At 40.4% G+C, this 27,507-nt stretch overlaps 3 protein-coding genes across 3 annotated transcripts; 1 reads left to right on the forward strand and 2 right to left on the reverse strand.

Annotated features, from left to right (window-relative positions):
- Positions 1 to 3,552: 3,552 nt before the first annotated feature.
- On the reverse strand, positions 3,553 to 19,184 carry cc2d1a (coiled-coil and C2 domain containing 1A). The gene is made up of 28 exons (XM_073472289.1): positions 19,014 to 19,184; positions 18,688 to 18,757; positions 18,432 to 18,564; positions 18,205 to 18,308; positions 17,692 to 17,940; positions 17,230 to 17,545; positions 16,624 to 16,733; positions 16,443 to 16,515; positions 15,632 to 15,730; positions 15,381 to 15,508; positions 13,630 to 13,702; positions 13,414 to 13,547; positions 12,143 to 12,230; positions 11,933 to 12,009; positions 11,675 to 11,770; positions 10,832 to 10,954; positions 10,547 to 10,605; positions 9,640 to 9,756; positions 8,568 to 8,641; positions 8,422 to 8,480; positions 8,180 to 8,331; positions 7,975 to 8,065; positions 7,741 to 7,896; positions 6,039 to 6,170; positions 5,799 to 5,925; positions 5,614 to 5,690; positions 5,394 to 5,441; positions 3,553 to 4,047 (listed from the first exon to the last, which is right to left on the reverse strand). The coding sequence occupies exons 2-28, from the start codon at positions 18,742 to 18,744 to the stop codon at positions 4,015 to 4,017; spliced, it is 2,985 nt and encodes a 994-aa protein (XP_073328390.1). The 5' UTR covers positions 18,745 to 18,757; positions 19,014 to 19,184; the 3' UTR covers positions 3,553 to 4,014.
- A 297-nt stretch (positions 19,185 to 19,481) lies between these two features.
- On the forward strand, positions 19,482 to 25,553 carry LOC141001275 (uncharacterized). The gene is made up of 8 exons (XM_073472300.1): positions 19,482 to 19,556; positions 19,636 to 19,678; positions 20,389 to 20,495; positions 20,597 to 21,378; positions 21,676 to 22,186; positions 23,175 to 23,314; positions 23,714 to 23,815; positions 25,402 to 25,553. Exons 1-8 carry the CDS (start codon positions 19,554 to 19,556, stop codon positions 25,478 to 25,480), a joined length of 1,767 nt encoding a protein of 588 aa, XP_073328401.1. The 5' UTR covers positions 19,482 to 19,553; the 3' UTR covers positions 25,481 to 25,553.
- Positions 25,554 to 26,327: 774 nt separating this feature from the next.
- nanos3 (nanos homolog 3) lies at positions 26,328 to 27,208 on the reverse strand. Its single transcript, XM_073472313.1, has one exon. It carries the CDS (start codon positions 27,106 to 27,108, stop codon positions 26,413 to 26,415), a length of 696 nt encoding a protein of 231 aa, XP_073328414.1. The 5' UTR covers positions 27,109 to 27,208; the 3' UTR covers positions 26,328 to 26,412.
- Positions 27,209 to 27,507: the final 299 nt, after the last annotated feature.

The raw sequence follows: 27,507 nt of genomic DNA on the forward strand, positions 1-27,507 counted from the left end.
GTGGCAGGGTCCGCCACATATAAACAAAGTAAAACAGTCTAACACTGTGTTGTCCTTTAAGGTCAGTTTGTGTATTCAGTCATGAAAACAAAGAGAGTTTGTTTATGGTTTGTTTAGGCATAAAAAAAATCAATCAAAGAAGATTAAAATGTCTTCCCCAAAACTGCACAGTGCACCTTTAAAACCCAAAAAGGGCATTATATTTATAACCTGAGCTTGCCATGAGATACGGAAACGAGAAAAAAAGCCAGGATTTAACAGTGTAAGTGAATATTTCATATTTTATATTGAATATGCATGAGCGGATATTCAAATCAAACTCTTTGTGTGCATCTGCATCTACATCTACATATTATGCGTAGTTTTTTGGTGGGGGGGTAAGCAGTATAAAAAGTTATTCCAACACCAATTATAGTTGTAGATCATATGAAAATACATTGTATTTGATCGAAACAGACGTTATATTAATTTTCTTTGGCAGGCTTCTGAAATGTGTCATTGGCTCAAAATAATTTTATACGCACACGATTGGGTAAAGCAGATACAAACATGTAAAGTATGTTTTTGAGGTAAAATGGTCCCAGCATGACAAAAATCTGGTGAGGATTGATCAAGTCAATGAACGCTGTGCTGTTTCACCATTTTATTCATGTTAACACAGACCTCATACATGAGATAATAAAGCCTAAACAATCAGGCCTTCATACATTCCCCCTTTTGAGCTGCACAAATCATCATGACTTACACTTAAAAATAGAGACAGTGCATATTATGTATGTATATACTGTATATAAATATTACATTTATATTGATTGCCCTTACATGATTTAACAAAAAAAAAATGTCAAAGGTTTTAACAACAGGATTTTCCCAAGCCCGCATGAATACATCTTAACTGCAGCTGATCAGGACAGAAATCATAATGATAATTACAAACAGTCCACCAAACGTTCTCCTTTTTTTAAATGGAGTGTAGTCAGATAACAGAGAGGGATTACAACAAGAACAGAGAGAAAAAAAGTGTGTGTGTGGTGTCTTCTGAATGCAAGAAAGGAGTGTGAGTCACCAGCAGGACAAACTTTTACAATATGTCCCTCTTCCCGGGTCCTGACCATCCAAATACAATGCTGAATGCTGATGAGCTTGTTGCCATGACAACAGGGCAGCCACAGAGGCCACGAGGTTACTCGCAGCATGGGGTGATGTGGCAGGCTTATGTGTGTGTGTGTGTGTGTGCGTGTGTGTTTGAGGTGGCATGAGGTTAAAGGTTTTGGAGTGAAAGAAAGGGGTGCTGAACTGTTGCAGTTTTTGTGTTTAGCAGCGTTAAAACCCGAGTTTCGCATGTTTAAGCACATTAAGTACAAACCACATAGTTTACGTCACAGCTCATGTTGCTGTATTTAGGAAATGTTAATATTTTTCAAGCCAGAATGCCAAACATTCACTATATTCAGTTTATGAATCATGAGGATTTGATGCTTTTCTTCATCCCATGTGACTGAAATCTGAATACCTCTGAGTTTTGAAGCATCGGCTGGACAAAACAAAACATTTGAAGCTGCTGCTTTGGGGTTTAGGAAACAGTAAGAGGAATTCTTCATCCATAAATCAAAACTATAATCAGCAGAGGAATCGATAATAAAACTACACGTAGTTACAGCCCTAAATAACAAACAGTTTCCACACACTTTGAATACCTATTAGCAGACTCTTGAAAGTTTTGCCCGTGTTCCATCGACTCCACACTTATTTTTGTCAAAGTTAAATTATCTTAATCTTTATCGTTAATGCAGCGTTTTCAAATAAATCTGCACTTAAACTGCACCACTGCATAATGCAACACTGACAAACATTAATGCAGACGTGATGTTTCATGTGATGGATTAAACAACTCAGTGGGCCAAATATTTGGCTTAAACTCAAGCAAGTTTCAAGAGTTTGGTAAATGATTGTCGCACTGCACGGAAATAAATGGAAATTAATGCCGACTTGAAACAGTAGGAAAAATAAATCCAATCTAAAACTGTCCTGCATGCATTAAAAAAAAAAAAAATTGTCAGAAAAAAAGTTGAGCGCGCATGACTTTTAAGGAGCTAAACGTTGCAAACACATTGGTTTAGTCCTTTAAGTGCCCTCCCATTAAAAGTAAAGGTTATATTATGTCACCATAAGCCATATCCTATCCCATCTAAAACAATATCATCTAATTGAAAGCACCATAAGAGTCAGAAGATATGTTCAGGGAGATTAAAAAAAGGGGGGGGGGGGGGGGTGACATAAAAATCAACATAGACTACTGACGACCACATCAGGTCAACGTTAACCAGGATTATTTGCTAATGGGGTGAGGCAGTGGGTGGATTAAAGCAAACACATGATCTTCTGCTGTGTCACGTGACCACAAAAAAACTATTAGTGGAGTTAACAGCCATCATCCACACTGAAGAGTCAAATGAAAACACACAGTAAGGCTCATTTAAAGTCGTCTGCTACATTCTGGTAACATGCGATCAACATGGATCAACAGCATCTGCTGTCATCTGCTGTGTGGTTAGCAGGTTGTCAAACACACAGAGGAAACATCTGTCCAGAGCTTGAAACAGAGCAGAGGATACATGGCAGGAATAGGACACATTTGTCTCATTACTGTTTTTGTACATGTTGTGTTGTTGTGGCAAAATGATTAAGGTGCCTGCGCTCGTCACACGTTATTAAAATGTATCAAGTTGGTCAGAATTTTGTCCCTGTGACTTGAAAAAGTGTGTAGCTATGAGGAATGAAAACTAAAAGATGCCTCTGACAGGGATGTCTATGGGGGAACAGAAATAGAAATGAGCAATTACCCAGCCTTACTGACACATATTGGGTTGTCTTTCTGTGGGCAGACTGTTCAGCATCCACTGTGCTGCCACTGCAGAGCTCAATGGGACAGAATCTGGTTTGTGTAAACTGCATATGCCAAAATCTGTGGAAAATAGCTCCACACTGACGCAGCAACTGTTAATTATTTTCTAGTCGACAGCACAATGGACTTAATATTGTTTAAGGGTGCAAAGAAAATCCGAGTGGAGCACCCTATTACTCATGACTCTGAATAATCTCTGAATATATGCAAAGGAATTAGTGTGAAGAAAGTGAAGATGAAGAAGACAACAAAGAAGAAACAGCTGATGAAGAAGAAGCAATCCTTTTGCAGAGCTAAGCTTCTGCCTCATTCACGGCACGCCGTTAACACCCCCTCTCCCCAGCCCCAAAAGCGACTCAACGTCTGATCTAGTCGTCTCCTTGGTGACACAAACACTAATCCCTCATTATGGGATGTAGGCTGCGGTGCCCCGAAGCCCCGTTTTTTTATTCCCATATCACACCACTCCAAACGGAGCAGATTACTGTAATCTGGGAACACTGGAGCAGACAGATTAGATTAAGCTCATTACACACATAAAATATGGGAAAAGGGGTTAAAAACACCTCAGTCCATTGGTTAAACACACTTCAGAGCACGCACACACACATTTTTTGGTCATCTATGGACACCAAAAGACTCTTGAGCTGGTATCAAATGTAAAACTTTAACTCTTTTGACAAATCTTCACTAACACCTCTCAAAGGAAAGACAGGAATAAAAAAAACAATTAACAGAGTGCAGATAAAGTCTGTAAAGCCGTACTTTAGAAGCAGCTTTCTGTAGCGTTTGTCTCGTTGAAGTGCAAATAACCCGCCTCTCATCTCTATTATACACATTTTAATGTTTTGCTTTAATTTCTGTGTCCCTTTGTAGCTACAGATGTGTCCTTAATTACTGTGGCAGGCGAGTAACCACAAGTGACACAAGTTATAGGATCAATTGACAGAATCATCAGGCTGGTTCATGCAGTTGTCACGGACATGAGCAGCACAGAATCATGCTCAAGGTGCTTTAAGTACCCACTGTAGTGTTTGTATATGAGTGTGTATGAGAGAGAGATGATATAACAGTATTTCAGCCAAGTCTCCACGCTCCTCACTCTCCTCTCATCCGGTGCGTTTCCTTTTCAGCGATTCCAGCTGGAGCAGGAAGAAAAGGAGTACATACATTATACATACATCTGAAATCAGAAGTTTGCATACACTTAGGCTAAAGTCATTAAAACTCACCTTTTAACCACTCCACAGATTTCACATTGACAGCTAACATTTCACTTATAATTCACTATGTCACAATTGCAGTGGGTCAGAAGTTTACATGCAAGTTGCTGACTGTGCCTTTAAACCGCTTGGAAAATGCCAAAAAATTATGTCATGGCTTTAGAAGCTTCTGATTGGCTAACTGACCTCATTTGAGTCAACTTGAGGTGTCTCCATGGATGTATTTTAGGGCTGCATTCACATGCTCCTCAGATTCATGTTTCTTACCATCAACCTAATGTTTACTTTCATCCACCATGTTTCAGCATCATGTGACATCAACTTGGCAACATGTACCAAAATGTTCTGACTTTCCAAGTTGTTGTACCAACATCACAAGAGTGATTTCAACCTATCAGTGCATATCACGCACGGCAGACGTAGCGAGACGAAACAGTGTAAAAGATGGAGAAATGAGGAAACAGACAGAGAGACTCAAGTGGGCAGAAAAGGCATGTAGTGACAAAGGCTCACATTCAGTTAGCTCTGCACAGAAATTGCCAGTAGAAATGTCCTTCAGAGGGATACTTCTTACTTTTATACTCTGAGTACATTTCAGAGCCTTTACTGTACATTTACTTGAGTAAAGAAGTTCAATCAGTACTTCTACTTTTACCAGAGTCATTTTTTACAGAAGTATCTGTACTTCTACTTGAGTAATTAAAGAATTAGTGTACTTCTGTAAATGGCTCAAGGACAAAAAAAGTCAAGGAATTGGACTGGACATCACAAAGCCCTGACTTAAATCCAAAAGAAAATTTGTGAGCAGAACTGAAAATGCATTGGCGAGGAAGAAGGGCCTGGAGACTTGACTCAGTTACAACAGTTCTGTCAGGAAGAATTGGCCAAAATTCCAGCAACTTATTGGGAGAAGCTTGTGGAAAACTACACGAAATATTAGTTAAACAAATCTTATAAACTGTATGATGTAATAATACCAAGTGTATATAAACTTCTGACCCACTGGGAGTGTGATGAAAGAAATAAAAGATTAAATAAAACAACAACTCTACTATTATTTTGACATGTGACATTCTGAAAACAAAGTAGTGATGCTAACGGACAGAACAAAGGGAATGTTTACAAGGATTAAATGTCACGAATTGTGAATAACTGAGTTTAAATATATTTGGCTAAGGTGTATGTAAACTTCTGACTTCAGCTGTATGCACAAACATAATGATGCTGAAACATTTTATATACTGACAGTACGCAGCGAGCCATACCTCATTCTCTACCAACTTCAACCTGCCCAGTACATCCTTGGCAGCGTCCTATGAAAAGAGAATTAAGGGTTTACACAGTAAGACCCTGCACGCATGCAAGCACGCACCACACACACACACACACACACACACACACACACACACACACACACACACACACACACACACACACACACACACACACACACACGTCAACAGTCAACCCTGATCCTGTACTCACCCTGTTTCCTTGGCTTGAGAATTTCTTTACAGAGTCAGCAAGTCCTTGGACTAAACGCCGCAGAACATTTTCATACTCTGCAGATGTGGTGAAAGGAGATATGGGTTACGTGCTTGAGAGGTTAAGACATACACTCACATGTTGGTAATGTACATACTCTTGTGTATTCTCTGTGTGTGAGTTACCTGACAGCAGAGCAGGGGAGCCTCGCTCCAGCTGTGCTTTCTGCCACTGCAGTCTGTGTGTGACCTCCTTGTGTTGATGGATGAGGTCAGATGGCGGATCCCGTCGCGCCTTACGGTACTCTGCTATCTGAGAGACAGACGCAGTGACTGACAAGACCTTCATGCTTTCGGGGGCCATTACAAGCATTAGAGAGGTGGATGTTGTGGACAGGCTCGGATCACATAAACACACACAAATACCTTTCTCTCCACCCGCTCCCTGTCGTAGTTGAGGAGGCTGAAACTGTGGAGTTTGTACTGTGGAGGGGAGTTGCTGGGATGGCTGGTCCTACTGCTCGCTTCATGTCGGGGTTTAGACCGAGGAGATGGAGCCTGATTCAAACACACACACACACACACACACACACACACACACACACACACACACACACACACACACACACACACACAGAGACTTCACTGAACTGACACTAGCAATATATTTTTGTGCCAATGGTGTTAGCTTTTGTTGCTCATGCATTTATAGAGCAGTTGCAACATCCTGACTGAAGGTCGGGCTCTGCTCAATACAAAGTAGTTTGTGCAATATTTTACCTTTCTTTTCTCTTTTTCCTTTGTTGTCTGTTCTTAGTTGTTAATTTCAGTGTTTGCTCTTAATCGTTGGTCTTAGTCCATAGTGGCTACTTTCTATGACTTGTTTTATTGTCAATTGTTATGTCTATTTTGTTGTATCATGTCTTTTATTCCTCAAAAGACTAACCAGGGACAAGGCCTGCAAATTAGCCATGGCTAGAAGTCCTATATACACTGAATCTGTTGCATTTTAAACAGATTTAACAATGCCTACATGTATTGAACCTGTCAAATAACCTGATAAATAAAAAAAATATATGCCTCCTCACCAGGTCTGAAGGCAAAATTGTTTAAAGATGTTATAAACAGCCATAGAAAGCGAGAAAAGTCTACGGTCCTGAGTCAGAATTCCATCCATTTTTTTTTTTTTAAATTGACTGAATTTCCAGAGAATTGGTAAAATATGAGAAGAAATCCACATTTCCGTGTGCTACTGTTATTACGAGAATATTCAGAGTTAATTCATTGAGATAAATGACTGGTGACACAGAAGAAGGTGTGAGAGGATAATAGAAAAGAGTACCAGTGAAACCTGAGACAAATTAAAACAATGTAGAAAACATTACAGCAAATACACAAATACAGCAAATGATTGTTTCATGTATTCATTTGAGGAACGTTACAGTCTCCTAATTGGTCAACAAAGATCTTAATATTTCTGTATATCAACAGGGAGCATACACATTAACATTGTTTTATAAAGATAAGCAACGCAACAGATGTAATGTTTACAGGGTGCGCCTGGTGAAATTTTTTGTTATATTAGGATTTTTTTGTTGAATTTCCAGCCTTTACACTTTTTTTTACATGCAATTCGAAGCAGCGCATTAAAACTGGATGATAGAAACACAATTACTGAGAGGACGGCATTATTGATCAGATGAGGGAATTAATTAACAGTCCCTCCTTGTATTGGGAACACAAATTATGAAGTAGCTGTTGAAGAATGGAAACTGAGAGGTTGAGGGAGCGGTTACTATCTTGCATACTTGTCTGCACACCTCTCAAACATCACAATCTCTGTGATTGCTGGATGGTTGGTTTCAAAACAATACAAATACTGTCGGACACAGCCGCCCTAAATATCTGTCTTGAAAAGGTGTTGTGGGGAGATGTCAGACGATCTGATAAGCACTCCATCTGGAGTATATTGACCCTTTGACTGTTGTCTCCTGATACATCTGACTATCCAGTTTTTAGGATGGCACAATGGCTCAGTGTTTTGCATGTGAAATGTTACATTACAATGCTTCACTTTCCTTCCACTGTCAAAACACGTGCAGGTCAGGGGAACTGAAAATTCACTCACCCGTTCCTTTTGTCTCTCGGGAGGAGAAAGGGAGGACACGGGATCGAGAACCAGCCACTTCTCTGTCACCGGATGGACATCAACTCCTGATAACGGCTCTCTGATCTTCACCCTCACCTCCAACTTGCCACCTGTAGCTTTACGTCCATCCATCACCTACAAAACACATACACACTGTTATATCTATTGTGTAATTGTGTAAATGCATTGGTTTTACTTGTTTTGAACACTCACCTCGATGATCTCTCTGATGTCACAGTGGTTTTCCAGAGCCTCTAGCTTCAGCTGAGCTGTGCCCACCACTTTGTCTGTCTTAAACAGGCCTCTGTAAATACAGAGAGAGAAGACAATGTAACAAACATTAAATTTAAAGCATAAATCATGAAGATAAACAAAAGCGCTTCTGTCTATGTTGCCCCAAAGCTGTTGTGGTGTTTACCCCTTGTGGATGATTTCAAACTTGATGCCTTTGGACTGGACGACTCGTTTGAAGCCTCTGTGGCCGCGGTTGATATTGAGTTTGAACTGTTCCTTAAACTCTGGACTGCTGGTGTTCTTTACTGTGCTGGTTTTGTCCCTCTGAGCCTCCTCCTACACACACACAGTGAATGCATAAACGCATCTAGATATAAACAGAGAGAAACATCCATAATCTACTCACTGAGCGTGAAAGATTCTTACCGCACTGGGAAAAGGAAACTCAAACTTCACACTGGCATCCAGATCGTTCGGTGAGACACCTGAAGGCAGAGATGGAGGTGGGTGTGAACACACATTTGACACATTACTCCCTGGTTATGTCAAAGAGGCAGACCTGCCTTCAGTACCTGAGGGAGTTGGTAGGTTGATGCCTCTGATGATGGTCAGCATCAGCTCATTAGGTGTCAGGTTGGAATAGATCCTACAAAACAAAAAAAGGAGTCATGACCATTCAGAAACAGCAGTGACAGAAAGCATCAGTGAGAGCCAAACAATCCCGACTCTTGAATGAGTCACTGTCAGAGTCACCTCGCTGTTAGCCTAGTATGATGCTGGAGCAGAGCCAGTGAGGCACAGTGAGTCACTCTGACTCATCTACTGCTCAGGGTATGCAATCCTCTTGTTGTCTAAAAAGATATTGTTTTCAAAATAAACAACTGGTGCGTTCATTTAGAATTTTTATAATCAAATACACATTCAGTTCAGTTTTAAAGCCTCTGATAAAAAATGAAGTTCAGAATTAAAATGAAATTACTTTTAAATAAAATTACGACAACCCATTAATCTACTTTCAGGGACATTAATACCAGGATGGACGGCAAAAAAAAAAGATCCAGTCACAAATCCACAGGATAAAAAAAAATCCTGTAACTGTGATGCAACGATTATGCAACCAGAGTTAATCAGTACACATAAATAAAAGCAAACAGTGGGCAAACAAAAATGCACCACCAAACCCAGTAATCATTTGTGCCAGTTTTAAAATAATATAGTAGCTTTTATGGGAGAGCCACATGGTTAATGTAAACAAATAAAATGGTTAGAAGCCTTCTGAAATACACACAGACAAGTCATGTAGCAACAACAAAGAATTGGTCATATTACAGATATACCGCCGGTATGATTTTTTTTTTTTTTGACAGAGCATAATGCAGAAAAAGATGCTTGGAGTAATTTATAATTATTTAATTCCCAGTAAAGTTTACTGTTTCATTGCACTGATGTAATTTTGGAAAAATAAAGTTTACTGTTGAACTTTCCTTTGGAAACCTTGAATATTTGTACACAATTTGATGGCAGACGAACCATCCCTGGTTAAAAGATTTGACTTAAACTCTTTGTGTCCTTGTGGAGCATATGCTATAAAAGACAATACATAATAACATAATATTATCTGTTATCTATGAGTTTATTGCTCACTTGACAGTGTTGAAAGTCCTCTCTTCTGTGCGGCACTTGGGGACAGGCTGGCCCTTGGCGTGGGCATTCTTCAGTATCTCTATGTTCTTCATACACTCCTCAGACAGCCTCTCAAACCTGGGGAGAGACAGAGATGGTCTTTACACACAAATGACAATATTTCATATTGAAATCTTTCAAGCTGGTTTCCAGGCAATGACAGAAGTGTATCCGAGGAAAAAGGAAGCAATGCAGACTCTTCAGCAACTCGAAAGAAAAAGTGTAAGGCATGATTTGTGATGCGTATCTGAAAAAAAAATCTGAAGAACACATGCAAAATATGCAGTGTTGTATGAAGGTTACACTGTATGCATTATGGTGATGAGCTGCTCTGTGTAAAATCAATCTGTGCGTTTTCACCGTGACATCACACTCCACAACTGTGCTTAAGTACTTATTGAATCAATCAAATTAAAGATAATAAGAAATATTATTCTCATCATCCATTTAGCAGGTCATTTGCTTGTATTTTCTGTTTATAATCTAATAAAAAATGGCTTCATTAGATAGGATTATCAATTTGAAGACTTTGGGCTCTTGTAAATAATAATATTGTAATAATAATATGTGTTGTTTGGTAGGTTTAATGATCAGCTGTGCGTGATGTTTCTGTCATGAGAAATAAACAATAATATTACAATAACAATATTAATTTAACGATTAATGTAATAAATGTGTTATCGGCCTGATGCTCAAACACCAATTACAAGTTTAACCAACAAAAATAACATTGTTAATTATGTTATATTTCTACTTAACTCAACTTCTAGCAGCAGATAAGAGTAGATTATAAATTCCATCATGGCTGCAGATAACATCTATGATAAAAATGATATGTACAAAACTACAATTGAAGAATTTCTCTTACTTCAGAGCCTCAGCCACACTGCCCAGTTGTATAAACTGTTGACAGTAGCCCAGACATTTCTGTAGAAATAGAAAATAGAAACAAAAGAAGGTGTGGGTAAGAAAACAGACAATAGCTAAAGATAATAAGATAGACACCAACTGAAACTTGTCTATTCAAAAAGCTGCACAACAAGAAAAGTGATGATCAATCTTTAAGGCCATAGGCCAGTCACTGATACACAGCAAGATTTAGGGTGGTGCCCTTTCATATAAAAAGCACAGGAGAAGAGAGCTGTGCCCAGACCTCGTGCTGCTTCCGCAAATGATCCATGAGGCCGCGGTACTGTTCGCTGGAGCGAGGAGAGAGAGGGGAGGTACGGGAGCGAGCCAGGGAGTAGTCCTCCTCACTGACTGGAGCACTGGGAATCTGACAGGAAGGAAACAATTACAAATGTAGTGAGAAACAAAACAAAAATGTGTGTAGGGAAATAACTTGCTTTTTTACTAAACAACATAACAGCCTCCAATTCAATTTGAAGTTGGATTTTATTTTGATTCCTTTACTCTTTGCAACACAGTTTTGAGGATGCCAGATACAGATACAGCAAATCTAATCAGCTGTTCTGTTGCAGAGGCCCCTATCTGACTTGCTGTCCATAAAAATTATGAATATCCATTTCTAAGCTTGTGTGATGTTCTGCAGACAGACAGGAAGATGAACTAACAGACGCACAAGATTAATATTTTTGGTAATTACACTGTGGGACTGAGTCAGACAGAAATATGTGGCTTATATGAGGGAAAGATGTTAAATCAAAGTGAGGCAATATGAAAGAAAGTCATATGGGATACGTGGCAACTCTTTGGAATACGAATAGTGAAATGACACTGAGACTATGCAGATAGACTCACTCTCACTCGCACGCAGGTGCCACAAACACACAGAAGGTGAGACCATGAAGATCACAAAGGTGTTTTGATTTCCCCCCATGTTTCCCTCCTCCAGTCCTCTATTTTTGTCATACTTTGTGTTAACACACCTCACACATTTGGTTGCTCCTTTGACGACATGTTCGACACACACGCAAGCAATTGCTTTGAATCGTGTTCTAGGTCATTCATTTGCACATGAGAGTATATTTATAACCTTGCTGATATCGACAGGTAGGCCAGACTTGGAAGCGGTTATCATGGGGTCCAGTCCCTTGGCATGTCTGAGGTATTGTGCTGCTCCCGTCATGTCCTACAAACAACCAAACAGCAGCAGTTGATCACTCAAAACACAGCAACACAGCAGATGTTCAAGACTTCAATAAAACAACAGGCAGACGCATCTACAAAAAATACGAAGGTGGCAGGGAATCTATCTACAGCAAAGAAAAAAGAAAAAAGATCCACAGCTTACCTTCATCTGTTTGGAGCGCAGCGCTGCACGCAAAAAAGCCTGTCGCCTTAGCAACAGGAAATCAACTTGCTGCTGAGCTACAAGGATAATTTAGAGAAAAAGAAGTGACACAGCCGCAGGTACCACTCGAACACTTTGTATGACACATTTTGTGTGTGCAGGCAAGCAGCCATGCGTGCAAGTGTAGACACACAAACACTCAGAACACACCTTTAGGTCCCAGTTTTAGAGCTGAGGAGCCTCCAGGAGCCTGAGGAGCTGGAGACTTTGCTTTCTGGGCAGGTGGACGCACTGCAGGCTGAGGAGATAGCAAATATGAGTTCAGGGATCATCAGACAAATGCAATGATCAAAACATACAGATTTTTTGTCTTAAGGGTGTGAATTTGTAAGAAACAGACAGAATTCAAAAGTAGCTCCAAAACTACAGTGGGCAGCAACCGCTCACTCCTGCTCACTATACTGGATCCGTTACTCTTTGCGATAGCTATCTTTGGCTGTAGCAACTAGCTGCTGTTAGCAAGCAGCAGTTGGCTGTGGAGTTAAGTGGCCCTATAAGCTGATGGGAGTCTCCTGGTGACGGCAACAAGGTCGACCTCCCATTGAAAACAGCTGGGGACCAGACTGGGACTGAGCACAGCCTCTCAGACCAACAGATGTCAGTTTAAAGACAGGGGATACAGTACAGAGGTGATTTACAGCGGTGCTGACCAGGACTATGACTCCAGGGATGAGAAGAGGCAGGAACAGAAGTGTGAAGCAGCAGAGGACCAAGGGAGAGTTAGACATCAGCGGTGGTTGAAAACGGTGTGTTGAGTAGGAATATTTTCTTACTCTGTGAATTGAGGATTTATTTTGCAAAACCATAGTTGATTGTGGAAATACAAACCAAGACTGTGTTGATGAGTTTATGTTGACTTTGAATGAAGCTGTTTTAAGATTAGTTAACAAGGTAAATAAGCTTGTCTTAAGTAAAAGAGAGAAACTTTAATTCAGACAGTGTACCCTTTTTTCTCCTTTCTTGACATTTTGAGAGTTTATTTTGTTTATTTATTAGACTAAGTAGCAAACTTGCCACTTTTACATCTATGGGGTCTGTTAGACTAGCAGAACAAAGTGGTATTAGACAGGATGAGCTGGAGCTAGCTGGTTACAAATTGCTTTTTTAAACTCCAACAGCTTGAGAAACCTGCAAGCTTGATTAAACATTTTTAATTATTGCAACAGTTAAGCCTTGACTAAATGTAATAGTAAGTTACTGTTCTGTAAATAACCAAATAATCTGAGATCTCAAGCATAGGTTGATGGAATATGCAGGAGGTGCAGCAGAGAAGACAGTAATGATTCAATAACCTGCCACAAAGCCTAGCATGGCAAACAATGACACATTGCTAACTTTGGTTAAAAGACAAACAAAGCAGATTACTTGGATGCACAAAAATAACTTGACAATTTGGTAGTGTTTTGTTGTTGTTTTTTTACCTTGGCAGCCTCTCTTTGTCCATCCTCTTCTTCATCTTCTCCGTCTGCATCCTGATTAGCTATTTTCATAGCAGTTTCCAGGACTCCCATGAAGTTCTGCTGACCCCCCTCTGAGCCCTGAAGTGGTGGACAGCCTAGAAAAGCAACACGGGTATGACTCACTATAATTATATGGTACAGTGCAAGCTGTCCTAAAACACTGCTGGAGAAAGTTACCTGGTGGCACAGGGAGGTCAGACAAGCTGACAGGTCGTCCGGCTTTGTGAGCTTTGATAGCATCCTGGTATTGCTGTAAAGAAAAGAGAAGATGATTGATAATCCTGTTATGTAAGAATTACACCTTGTGGTTGTTTGCCTCCGCACATGAGTCAAGTTGCCTCCACATCTGTCTAGACTCATATCATATACTGTATGTGGTGAAGACTTTGAAGGAATTTAATAAAAGGTATTATTAAAAAAGTATTTCTTGGTGATGTTGTCTATATTGACATTTATGAGTCCAGCGAATCATTTCCAGTTAGAAACATGCTGTCTTCACTTAGAAGCTATTTTTACAGAGGCATACAGAGGACTGATAGAGGGCTTCATCGCACAGTGCAATGACAATCACCTGAAACTCGATATCCGCAAAACCACTGAGCTTGTGTTGGACTACTGCTGTCTGTCTATTAGTGTACAAGTTCACTGACAGAAACAAAAAAACAGTAAAGCTTGCATGTGTTCACATGCTTGGTCAACAAAGGTGATTCTGATAGAACAGAGAGAGGCTACAAATTCTAAAACATGAATGATTCACACACATCTTTGACCCTGCAGCTCAGAAAATCTGATCAGTCGCCACAGTTTAGTGTCACCAATTCAATATCTGCCCAAATGTGAAATATGGTCAAAATCTCGCCTTCTGTTCCTTAGTTATGGCGTTGAATAATGATCAGATAAGTGTTTTTGCAGACCTTTATGATGTCACAGTAAGGTTGATCTTTGACCTTTTGGTTATAAAATGTGATCATCATTTTATCCTTTTAGACATTTCTGTGAAATTTTGTCAAATCCTGGCTAATGGCCAAAAACATGCTTTTCTGAGGTGATGTACAGAAATCCCATCAAGGCATCCTTGAGATATTGCGTTCACGAGAATGTAACAGACGAAAGGTCACAGTGAAGTTGACCTTCGACCATCAAAATCAAATCAGTTCGTCCTTGAGCCCAACTCCTCAAGGAATTTCTGAGTTATTGAGTTCACAAGAACGGGATGAAGAGATGGACAGACAACTTGAATCCTCGGCTGCTGCTGGCGTGGAGGCATATAAAAGCCCATTTGCAAAAACAAAACCTCCACAATTTTCCATTCCCACACCAACACTAGAGGGGTCATCCAACATACAAAGAGGCTTTCTTGCATATTAAGATAAAAAGAACAAAAAACAATACCATGCTTAAAGAAAGTACAAAAGCATAACTCCCACATGGAAATCAATGTCATCAATGTGCGTCCACTCCTACAAAAGCAATATATGTGTCCCACACTGTGTACCACATTTTCTGTCCTCTTTCATATTCTTGTTTTATCCACATATCCTGCTTCAGCTGAATCCCCTCAATTTAGAGGTTTCCTATTTTTGGAACAGTGCCTTTCAACAATCCTCAGAGAACAAGACAGACGTTATTGCAGGTTATTCTGGCAGGTAAAATGAGCAACAGTGGTAGTTACAGTCAAGACAACAGAGGGTATTTCCAGTCAGAATAAAATGAGTCACACACGAGTTATTCAGGGAAATCAGAAAAACACACCATGAAACAGCAGTACAGAGCCAGGAATACAAGCTGCGTCACAAATAGCTGTGTCTTTGAGAATATCCAATTCCTTGTTTGATTTTGTTTCAGTTCTAAATAAAAATTATACATCAGAGTTTGGGAAAAGAAAAAGGCTTTGAAAACCAACAATATTTGAAGTTAGTGATGTGTACCTTGACAATGCGCTGGTGCATGCGAGCCTTGCGATCATCTCCTTTGCTCTTAGCTCCCTCTGCTGCTGATTTGTATATGTCCATCCTCTGCTGCAGGGCTTCTGCCACACTGCTGGGAGCAGGCAGGTCTGCAGGGCACACAAACAGACACACACACACAAACTCGACATTTTTCTATTTAACATGCAACATTTTTATCATCTGCCCTTTGCTGCACTCTAGTCAGAAAGGTGGATCAGATGGGGTCTTACCAGCAGTGGCCACCTGTGTTGGTGCAGGAGCAGCGGGGGCAGTAGGTTTAGAGGAAGACTGAGGAGGAGGAGGTGCACGGTGTTCTGCTACTACCTCTCCTGCAGATGATCAGACGTTAGTAGAGGGTTAGAGATGGGCTATTATTATTATAACTTTTATTTAATCAGATAAGCAGAAGAAATAAGACACAGAAAAGTTTAAACCTTTGTAATAAATTCTGTTTATATGGTGCAATGTTCTGGATGGCTTCCCAAGTCCAGTATTTAGCCATGAGGTATCAAGAGTTAGTCTGTCCCATTTATAAACAAAAATAACAATGTAGTAGTTCTGTTCTTGTTGTAAGAGAGGGAGAGCCTACTTATTTATATAGTACACAGTGATGAGTACGTTGTCCATGTCAAGCACAGACATGATGGTTTACTGCACAATGGTTCAGTATAAGTTATACAGCAATGCGGAAAGAACTTCAAAGGCAGACTAATCTACACGTGGTTCAAGTATGTGGTGGAGTAAATATATTGATAATAATAAATACCCCTTGATTATTATAAGGTGGGTTGATGTGAGACCACCACAACAGATACTCTGTACTCAATAAGAAATATAAGACACATCATGATCATCCAAAACAAAAAAACATAGTTTGTTTAATAATTGTGTCAATAGCATTGAAAAGCATTTTAAAGGTCAACACATTTAGTTATTAAAAATGCAGTTGTATGCATCTGAAACCCAAGATATGGATTGCACAGTGCCAGACTAGCTTAATAAGCATTTAAGATTTTTTTCTTTTAAATTGTTTACACTGACCAGGGGGAGGAGGCAGTGAGCTCAGGTCTACTGGTTGGTCTCTGTCTATCGCCTCCACCAGCATGTCCAGCTTCTGCATGAAGGGAGGTCAACTCTATTAGGATTGACTTTTTTTCTTTTTTTACATGTACACAAACAAATAGATGGATTCATGTGATAACATCAACATTGATTCTGTTACCTTGGCAGTGAGGTAGTGCTGTTTGGCCAGGTCAATGTCGCCACCCTGTTTGGCATGTATGGCAGCCATCTTGTACTCCCGCTGTCTGTCCAACACCGCCTGTTTCAGCTCTGAATGGAGGGAGGGCATATGTGTGGATTTTTTGCGTCAGACAAAATGAGTGAAAGAAGAAAATAGGAGGAAAAAAGCTGTGTTAAAAAGCTCAGGAGGACCACCGTGACATTTAGCAGGTACATTTGTGAGTGACTGAGTATGTGAGAAGTCACAAAGGAGGAATACTAATTATGTAGTGGTTATTTGTTATTTTTGAGTATCGAAAAAAAATGTTGATGATCAATTAACGAGTTTGGTCATATAATATAAAATTCACATTGAAGTTGTTAATTGCAAAAGCCAAAAAAAGCTTAAAAGAATTTGTAAACATTGAATGAATCCCTTTGAGTGACAGGACTAATCTCATGACATATACGACATTTTCAAACGAAGAATGATTCAACGATTTAAAAGCGGTTATTAGAGTAGACCAAATCATCACAATGCAGAGAAGAAGTGGCAAGTTGGAAAGACACCTGCAGAGAACTCAGAGTAATACTTGTGTGTGTTTACCTGAGTGCTGTGCGTCAGGCTGGCTGGGGGTGAGGGGAGAGATGGCAGGTGTTTCTGGGGTGATGGCAACAGCTGGTTTTTGGGGCGGGGTCAGAAGGAGTGGCTTTGTATTAGGAGCTGCTGGCGGAGCCTCCCTTAGAGGTTTCTGATTTGTTGGAGGAGAAGGCATCAACGCAGGCTGAGGCAGTTCTCGCTCCTTGATCGATTCAGACTCAGCTGTGACGTTGGCCTTTCCACCGAGAGCAACAGGAGGCGGCATCTCCTCCTCATTGACTGGTTTTCCTTTCCTGACAGATGTCAGCATGGACTGCAGTGTCTATTGTTCAAGAAGAAAAAATACATGTATACGTTTTCAACATTACAGAGAACAACTTTACACCCTTTAACAATATTAAGTGCAAGACTCAAATATAAGAGGCTCATTTGGATTTAGATGTTTCTTTTTCTTCCTCTCCATTTTACCTTTAACCCACGGTCATATCTTCGAACTTTACTAGTCTCCCCTGCAGCTTTGGCATTGGAAATGGCTGTCGTATACATTTCAATGCGCTCCAACAGACGGGACTCCACCCCAGTTGCACCACTGGGGGCAGCAGGGGGAGCAGAGTGGGATGTGATGCTCGCTTTGGCAGCAGTTGGAGTGACGGCAGGAGGAGTGGGAGCAGGAGTTTGTTCCTCGTCGTCATCCTCTAAAACCTCATTCAGTTCTGCCTAAATGGAGACAGATACGGATATTTAAAGCAATTTGACAAGCTAAGTTAAGCTTCTGGTCACCATTTGTCAGTTAATCAACAGATAATTTATTCTGTGAAATGTCAAAAAATAGTGACATATGCCCATCAAAGTTTGCCAGGCCCCAAGCATTGTTTTTTCTTGAAGAATGACTAATCAAAACTACTCCAAATTATTTTTCTGTCAACTAATCAATGCATCTACTAACTGCTTCATCTCGTAAAAACTGTATGGGTGTGTTACCAGAAGATCCTCATCATCCAGATCATCCTCCCCCATTTCCTCATCATCCAGGTCCTTCATACAAAGAGCTGCCATTCGCTCTATTTCAGCCATTGCAACAGGAGCTGAATTGACAGAACATCATGAACAGCATTTAAGCACAAGCATGTGTGAAAGAGGAAAACTGTGCTTCACACTGGAAGACATCTACGCATGACATGGGTGGAAAGAAATGACTATTTTCTCACTTTTGCCTTCACTTTTCCTCCCTTGTGATCTCCCCCCTCCTCCCACCAGGTTCAGCAGCTCTGCCTCCAGCTCATCATCATTTCCCTCATCGTTCATCCCTCCATCCGGGGACAGGTCAAGGAGCAGCCCCATCTGAGACACAGCGAGACACACACAAGGAAAGGCAGGGAGAGAGTTGCTGAATCATACCTGTTGTTGACACATTAACAGCAGGTATCATGAACACATCTCATTATCAGACATGATGGTGGTTACCTGTTTGGCTCGCGCTGCCCCTTGACCCCGGGGTGGGGGGTTCCGACTGCGACTCATGGGCTCTCACTACCTAAAAGTTAACGAGGGATTCAATTAGTGGAGCCAATGAAAAGAGGGAGAGAGGTTATGGACGTGTCGATAAATGACAGTATCCACTGTAAGACCTAGACTTCAATAGCAGTCACTTAGTGCCATTTTCTGTAATAACTCAAACTGTTCCGTCTGTCTTGTATCGAGCTAGCTTCTACACTCATGTTAGCAAACAGCAAGAACAACATACAATTAAATTGTAACATAGCTAATGAATATACAGGCAAGCTATTTACCTTGTCACTTTCACGTAACGTGTTGTTCGTGTTACAGCTCGTAGGGTCGGTTATCTGTTCAGAAGCAAGAGGAGAAACGACGGAACATATGTAAGCAGGCAGGTGTATTTCAATGTTAAGTTGGAGCTTTCAAAACAAGAACGGCGAGCTGTGGAATTTACTTCCTACATTGAGTCTCCAATGGCAACGCACACCGCACTTTACGGCTAAACGAAACCCGCCCATTACTAACGTAAAACACGGACGTACGTCAAGTCCACGGCGGTGGCAGGTGGGTGGTTGTGTGACCGCGGGAGAAAATATGACTCGACAGTTTGTCACTGTCTACCAGCTACTGGGAGTTAACTTAATCCGCATTAAATTATTATTTGACCAGTACACTTAGCACCCAAGTCATATCTCCTACTTTCTTCACTCAGTCAGTGTAACTGTGTTGATGTTAGCTAGCTGCCCACTAAATACATTCACTGCTCTGAGAACAAATAATTATAAACTCGTTAGTTGGCTATGACGCTTAGCTAACCTTCAAGATACAGTCAAATGGTATTTATTGACTATATTTTTTCACATTTCATCCATGTTGTCATATCTTTCATTAACTTAACTTCTTTTTGTTCTTTAGGAAGAGGAGATGGCCAAAGGAAAGCCGAAGAACAACAGTAGTGGTAAAGGAGATGCTCTTGTTCTATATTATGGGCTAACTACAGTGTGCTACTGTTGAACAGAAATAATATGTGATTATTTGATATTTTTAGATAGACCCCAGCTAAATGACATGATCCTACTCGACATACAGTTGCTGGGATGCCCGATATTTACCTGCTTCTCCTGGACCCACAAGTTAACCAATATTTCACAGTTTTATATTTAAAAAAAAAGATCATAATAGTTTTTAGGGTCAATTCTGGTGGTGATACAGATATTTGGGAGTACAAAAATACGATATTGATATGTCAGCTAATATACACACATTTTTTGCAGTGATCGCTCAAATGGGGTTATGAAATACTACAAAAATATTTAATGGATATTTGTGATATTTTACAGTTTAACAATATTTTTTTATTTTCTAAAATGACAGCAGTGAACTGAAACGTAAACGTCACTTTAAATGTAATAATTAATTTTCTTTAAAACCAAAAAGTTTTCATATCAGCTGATGTCGACAACATATAGACCGATATTGATATATCTGGCAATTTGGCATCATATCATTGGCTCTATTTATCAGCAATAAATTCATAGAAATTGATATATAGCCGATAACATAAATTTCCCAATATCGGGCATATATATCGTGCATCCATACTCATTTGAAGTGTTAATCCTCTACAGTGATGTGTTTTATTAATTGAGTTGGTCCTTGTATGTTAAGACAGCTTAGCTCCACCACAGCCTCCGTCACTCAGGTCAAGGAAGAGGGGGTGTCCAAGTGATGAAATATCTGAGACTGATGATGTCCAGGCTCCTCTCCATCATCAGGTATTTTAGGTGATTAAAACAGAACCCACATTTACTTCTTATCAAGCCAAATTGTTAACAAGCCATTGTATTCTATTTTCTTTTTTCACATTTTATTTTAGTTTCAGGACACTGAAAGAACCAATTCAGCAGAGGATGCCACACTTCTACAGTGCAAGCAGTCCCCTCTGCAGAAATCTACTATGACTTCAGCTCAACAGCATCAGGCAGCAGAACAGTCATGTTTCATCAAACAAGATCCTGCCACTGAAGAAGAATTTGCAGAAGCAACAAATGTTAAAGCTACTGAAGCAAAAGAAGAGACTACTATCACCAATCCCAACAATGATTCTGAGCTGCAGGGCTTTAGAGAACAGACTGATGATGATGCCAACCAGAGTGGAAAAGACAAGGAGAAAATAACTGTGGAGGAATGTAACAGATCACAATCTCAAACATGCACTGATCAACTCCAGGTCCTCTTGCCAACCTCTGAAGAGGGTGACGTGTCCCTTGCAACTGCTCTGGAGGAGCAACTGGGTGCAAAGGAGAACTCGCAGATAAAGCAAGAAACCAGCCCTGAGGAACGCAGCAGTGTGTACATGACTGATGTCAAGGAGGTCACAAAGGAGGCACCTGCAAAAAAGAAGCGACGCATGGGTATGTGTGGTCTGACAGAGAAGGAGCGGAGTCATTTTCTGCAGACACAAAAGCGTGAAAACGGGCAGAATGGACTGGACAGAGCTGAGAAGCAGATTTGTAATAACAGTGCTGACCTTGTTGCTCAGGAAGACATATCTGCACCCCATTTACCCTCGTCACTATCCATCTCAGGAGGCAGCATCACAGAGCAGAACGAGGCAGAGAAAACCCTTCAGTTGAGTCACTGTGGAGGAAATGACAGGTCAGAATAAAAGCATCTAAACTACACATTAAATATCTTACATTTTTAGTTTCTAACTTTAATTTTTGCATTACTGTAACAAGAACTGGTGGTAGAAAGAGCTACTCAAGTTAGATTAAAAGTCAACAACATAGTATGTACTCAGATGCATGCATTTTAACTGTAGTCACAGACACTGCCTGAGTAAAAACGTAATTTTGAAGGAAATCAATTATAAATACACTCCAAACGATTACAATAAGAGGAGTAAGTGTAGTTTGTTACTTCCCACTTGACGATAACATTGTCAACACACAGGGCAGAAAAAGAAGTCCATATTGCTGTCACTACATCAGATGGAACCAGTACTGAGCGTGAACCAGGCTGCTCAAAGCACAAGAGTTGTGAGCCCGAAAGAGGCCCAGCTCTTGGTCCAGAACAACCTGATGACATGAAGTCAGATCCACCCGCAGAGAAGGAGCTTTTGGGGAGCCAAGAGAAGCAGGAACAAGCAGCTAAGAGTATGGCTGAAAAGTCTCAGGAACAAATGAAAGACGGAGGAGATGGGTCAGCAGTAGTTGACCAAAGTCCGGCCGTCAGTTTTTACTCTAATCCAACGCAAAACGATGAGACTGAAGACCAGGATGCAATCGAGACTGCCCCTCTGCAGGTTAATAGTGTGACCAAGACAAGAGATGAGAGAAAAGAAGAGCAGACTTGTGATGCTGGGGATGGTGACCGAGCTGAAACAGGTGCTTCATCCACACACACCCTGTCAGTGGAGCTCTGTGAGGCTGCAGTGTCACCTGGTGGCTCAGGGGAAGACAGTGTGAGTTGTGATACCAGAACTTAAAATACCAGTTTAGTGAGGCTCAAAGCATCGAGTTTGTGTTGACAGTCAGTGGTGTTGATTAAAATCACGGGTCATTTTATCATCATGTGTTAAATGTTGCAGTGTTGCTCAGGAATTATTTTCTTCTTCATTAATGACATTTTTGTGCAGTGTCTATGACTAATGCACCAACAAAATAAGTAATGTAAACTAGTGCCGAAACAATTAATCAATTAGGAAATCAGCAGATGATTAATCTATAATTGTAGTTCTTTCAGTCATTCATCAAAAGAAAATACCACTATTTATGCCAGTTCCAGTCCCTCAGATATGAGGATTTGCTGCTCTTCTTCGTTTTATATCATTGTAAATTGAATTAGGGCTGGACGACATATCCATATTATATTGTTATTAAGGTATGAGACTATATATCATCTCCAATTTTGGACATCGGTATATCGTAATGTAGCATAATTGTTGTCTTTTCCTGATTTTTAAAGGTTGCATTACAGTAAAGTGATGTGACACGAAATGTGTGAAAGTGACTTGGTTCTTCATCTGGTCAAAGATATTGTGATATTTGTTTTTGTCGCCCAGGCCTAACATTTATGAAGTGCTTCTCAGGAGATTCAAAATACAAAATATAAATATCACGATTTACATGGTAGTCAAAGAATGTAGCAGTATTATTTTAAGACCATATTATCCAGCCCTGAGTTGATTACATTTGTCTTTTAGACCGTTTGTTTAATAGAACAAGCAATTTTATTACTCTCTGAATTTGTGTTGGGTGTTTCTTTTTACTCTTTTCTATAACAATATATAAACTGAACAATGAACAAAAAATCTGAATAATTCAGATTGAAAATAATTGTTCAGGTGCATCACCTATTAAATGAGTAAAAGTATGGAAGACAAATACTGCAAGGTTATTTTACTGTGTACCTTACAATGTTACCGAAATGGTTGATTTTGATGCCCACAGTGTGATCCTGATGATGAACCCGGTGCGGGTCTTTCTACAGTGAACACCGAGCACCCTCAGACCAGGGACACCATGGACCCGTTTGGATCTTTGTACTTGGATTACGTGTCGGACTCTCAGCTGAACACCATTGCTCTGATGTAAGGATGTTTGTAAGGGGGTCCATTTGATACTGACGCCTCTCTATGACCGAGCAAACTAGACCATCAGTGAGAGGATTGGCTACTTCTATGGTGTTTTTCTTAATGTTTACCACAAGTTTGGATTCTGACAGTTAAATCTATTTGTATGGTGGTGTGCTGAGGATGAATTAAGAAGTGTCACAGCCTGAGGAAAGAAGCTGCTCTGTAGTCTGATGGTACGGTGTTGGTGCTCATACCACTTTTGTCCACAGGGGCTGTCAGAGTCAACCATAAATAGTTCTTGTAGCTGTTTCAAGTTCTCTTGTAAGACTAACAAACTCAAATTCAATATTTGTTACAAGCTTGCACTACTGTTTTTTTTTAATCCATGCAACGTTTAACTTTCTCCCCATCCAGTGAGGAGGAGGTGATGAAGCGGGAGGAGGACTTTGTATCCCCAGACTGTCATGATGCTACAGACCTGATCTGTGGGCTCATCAGAGAACTCTCCTCTCTAAAGTTAGTAAATGCTTCTCTATTTTTATTTCATCTACTTTTTTTTACTTATTATTTTTTATCCTTTTGTAGTCCTAGGTAGTCCTTTTTGTAACCACCTGCTTCCAGCTCTTGCTCCTCCCTCCTCTGAGACAAACTTTTGACTCGAAATATCATTAGTCCGTTTTATCCTGTTCACACTCCCACCTCTGTGCTCTAATTGGCTGGAGGGTGTGGTCCGCTCTGACAGCTGTAGACTGGCACCTTTTGCCAGGACCACCTTTACAACTTTTCAGGTCAAACTTTGAATGGTTACAACTAGAGCAACACGTTTGAAGGAAAAATACTGAAACTCTCTGAATCAAATTGTTAAATTGTCTAGTAAGGCTGATATGAGGTGTTACTGTGCGATCACGTGCTGTCCGAATTATCGGAAAAAATATTTTCTGACCTGGAAAATTCACGTGAATGCCCTCTAAAGTCTACTCAGACAACAAGTCTTGGATTTTTTTTTGTACATGAGTGGACGTCATATGACGCAGAATCATGGTTATGAAAGTAAACATTGGGTTGATGGTAAGACACTTTTACCAAAGTCATGTATTGTATGGTCATTGTATCATTTCCTTTGCGCTTCCTTGTCACTTAAAAACTGGAAACAGCTGCCAATGTGTTGTTTTAATGATCTGAGCCATAAAATGCAACACAACTTCTCAGCACTAACTTCTTAACGCACATGAAGACAACGAAGCCAAAAGAACGACTTCCCAACTCAGGAAATGGGAGCATCCGAGGAGCACTTGAATGCAGCATTAGACTGGGACATCTAGATGATCTGAAGGGCCACTTGAAATATATTCTGTTTTTTGTTGTACAAGTTTTTAGAGGTTGGGATTAAAACAGTTTAATATAATATAAAGAAGTTAATCACAAGGTTGCTTCAATTAAACTCAACTGAACCAGCATCAACAAAGTTCTAATATTGATGGAAGCATTTTGCTATTTTCTTTCAAAACTACCAAAAACTTACACTGAGCCACATTTACCAGCACACACTCTCCTCCCTACATTATTCATTTTTCCTCTGTCACTTGTTTATCCTTTAACATCTTCAGCCTGCCTTAATCTGTCCCAGTTATTGTCAAACCTAAATCTGACAGAAAAGTTCAAAAGTAATTGAATTGTTATTGTCTTCCTATATATATGTACATGACCTTGATCATTCTTACTGACCTTGATATTGTGTTAGTTTATGTAAGAATGAACATTTGAGCCAACATGATGCTACTAGCAGCGTTTTTCCTTACCATTATAAGACTTACTGTTTTTCACATTTCATTTATTGTTTTGGTTGCGTGGTTTTATTTGTTTATTTATACATTCCAATGTCTGAATATTATACATTTATTGCTCTTTGAAATGGTTTACTTGTATTATTATGCTATTATATTATTATGCTATTATATTATTATATTAGTGGCATTAAATGGCCTATAACGACAAAATATTTTTATCACCGTATATCATGCAGCAAAAGTAGTTACGGTGACAGGACTGATTTAATAATGAAGCTGGTTGTCAGAATTTGTCCTCTGGTTGCTTTCTTCCAGCCAAAAGGTCATGACCACTCACAGACAGCTGGAGAACCTGCGCTGCAGCAGTAAAACTTCAAGGAGCTCAAAACTTTGAGGATTTCAAGTCCCTGCCACCCTGATCTTACAGTCGCCCCAATGGTTTGTGGGTAATGATAGCACTACAAACGTTTAACGATTAATCTCTTTTCACTCTTTTTGCATCTTTAACAGCTGGAATGTTCAGTTTAATGGCTTAGTTGTTTTGGTTCGCCCCAAATAAAGTTGGCTGTTGTTTATTCAGTCAATAATCTGAGTATTTTTCTGTATCGCCTCATTAGTGGCTGGTTTAAAATTCTGTCAAATAATTTAAAAGAATGGAGAGTGAAGACCAAAAAATACACTGATGTAGTCAGTTTAGATATTTATAAACTTCTGGCACACAAGAATATTCACACAGAAATGTTCACACAAGTTTTTCCACAGTCAGAAGATCTGAAATGGCATTTTAGAAGAGCCACATGCACAATTTTCAAAATAAAAAGCTTTGAGTACTTATACCTCAGAACTAGAACAGGTCACTCATGTTTATAAAAATTTAAAATGCTGACATGGTCACATGATGTTTACGTGCTGTGATAACATTATTACTGATGACTTCTAATGGTATGATAGTGTTCTGATCCTTCAATGCATGGACAGGAGATATGGAGCTGGACATCACACGGCCACGTTTTAAAATATGTGAAACAAACATACATTTTTCTTTGAAACATATCTTTTTTTTCTCTCCCAAACATACCTGGCAGTCGTTATTTTAAGTACTATACAAATCCAAACACCAAACGGACGCTGAGGAAAGGTGGACAAACAGAGCAGCTGGAAAATAACTCCAATCAGCATTAGAGAGAAGGTTACACAGCAAACGTGCCAAAGCATGCAAATTTAAACACACAAAAAGCAAAAACACGCGTGCTTATAAACAAAAATCACTCATTAAAAAGGAAGATTAAACTTTCTCTGCCTGTTTGCTACCTGCCACCTGTTACCTCAGCGTCTGGACTTTGCGTACACGGAGCTGTACGCGCTGTCCACCTTCGGGCAGAAGCGCTTGGTGTGAGCTCTGGCCCCTGTGGCTCCGCACAGAGGACACACATACTGTCGCAGATAGGGACACAGAACATCTCCTGCCTGGTTCTTCAGCCAGTGGGATCCGTACACCAGCTCGGACTCCCCGTTGTGCTTGCAGAAACTGCAGAACATGCGCTCAGGTGACGGAGGTACCGCTGATGAATCAGGTGTTTTGAATCGAGTGGCCTTCTTGCGCTCTTTCGGCCCCTGAGAACCAGCAGACCTTGCTACCTGCTTCAAATCCGCCGTCTTTTTTGCACCAGCAGGGAAGGAGCCTGAGGGGTGCAGTGAAGCATCAGGTGCACGCTGATGAGCCGAAAGGCTTGGCACTGAAGACTCAACGGGCAGGTGTGGCGCACACTCTGCGCCGAGGTCGCCATTGTGGCAACCTGCGTCAATGCGCACAGACACCAGCGCCTCGCACAGGTCATCAGGATCAGAGTGCGGAGCTTTGGGGGCCGGCAGTGGACACTCCTCAGTGGCGGTGCTCCGGCTCAGGATCTCTCTGATTGTGTCCGACAATCCTATGTAGTCTCTCCAGGGCTGGAAACTTTTGCTGTCGGAATCCATGAAATGCGGCAGGTGGTGAAAGAGTCCCCAAACCATGCCGCTCATTCTAGCTCGTTCTCGGCAAAATGTTCTCCCTGTGTGCCAGAGCCCCTCTCAGAAAGATGATGAAGCTGTCGACTTTGTAATAACGACACAATCAGCAGAAACAATCCGTCGAGGCCCAGAGACGAAGTTTCGACTGATAATTAAAGTGGTGATTAGTGGCGCAGTCTCCTCCAATCACATGAGCCCATGCGTCACACGTGCTTGTCAGTTGAACTTCTTTCCAATTAGCGTTGAGTGATGCCACGCACCCTCCTCGTGCACAGCTGCATGCCCTGCTTGTACAAGATAGAAGCAACTAGTTTCTAATGTTATTGATAATGCTCAAGTCTGTCATAGTTTAGGGACTGTTCCTACTATTAGATATAGTCCAGAGGATATGAGAAACAATCGTTCACTTTG

Source organism: Pagrus major, chromosome 1 (genome assembly GCF_040436345.1).
Source record: "Pagrus major chromosome 1, Pma_NU_1.0".
Classification (NCBI taxonomy): Eukaryota; Metazoa; Chordata; class Actinopteri; order Spariformes; family Sparidae; genus Pagrus; species Pagrus major.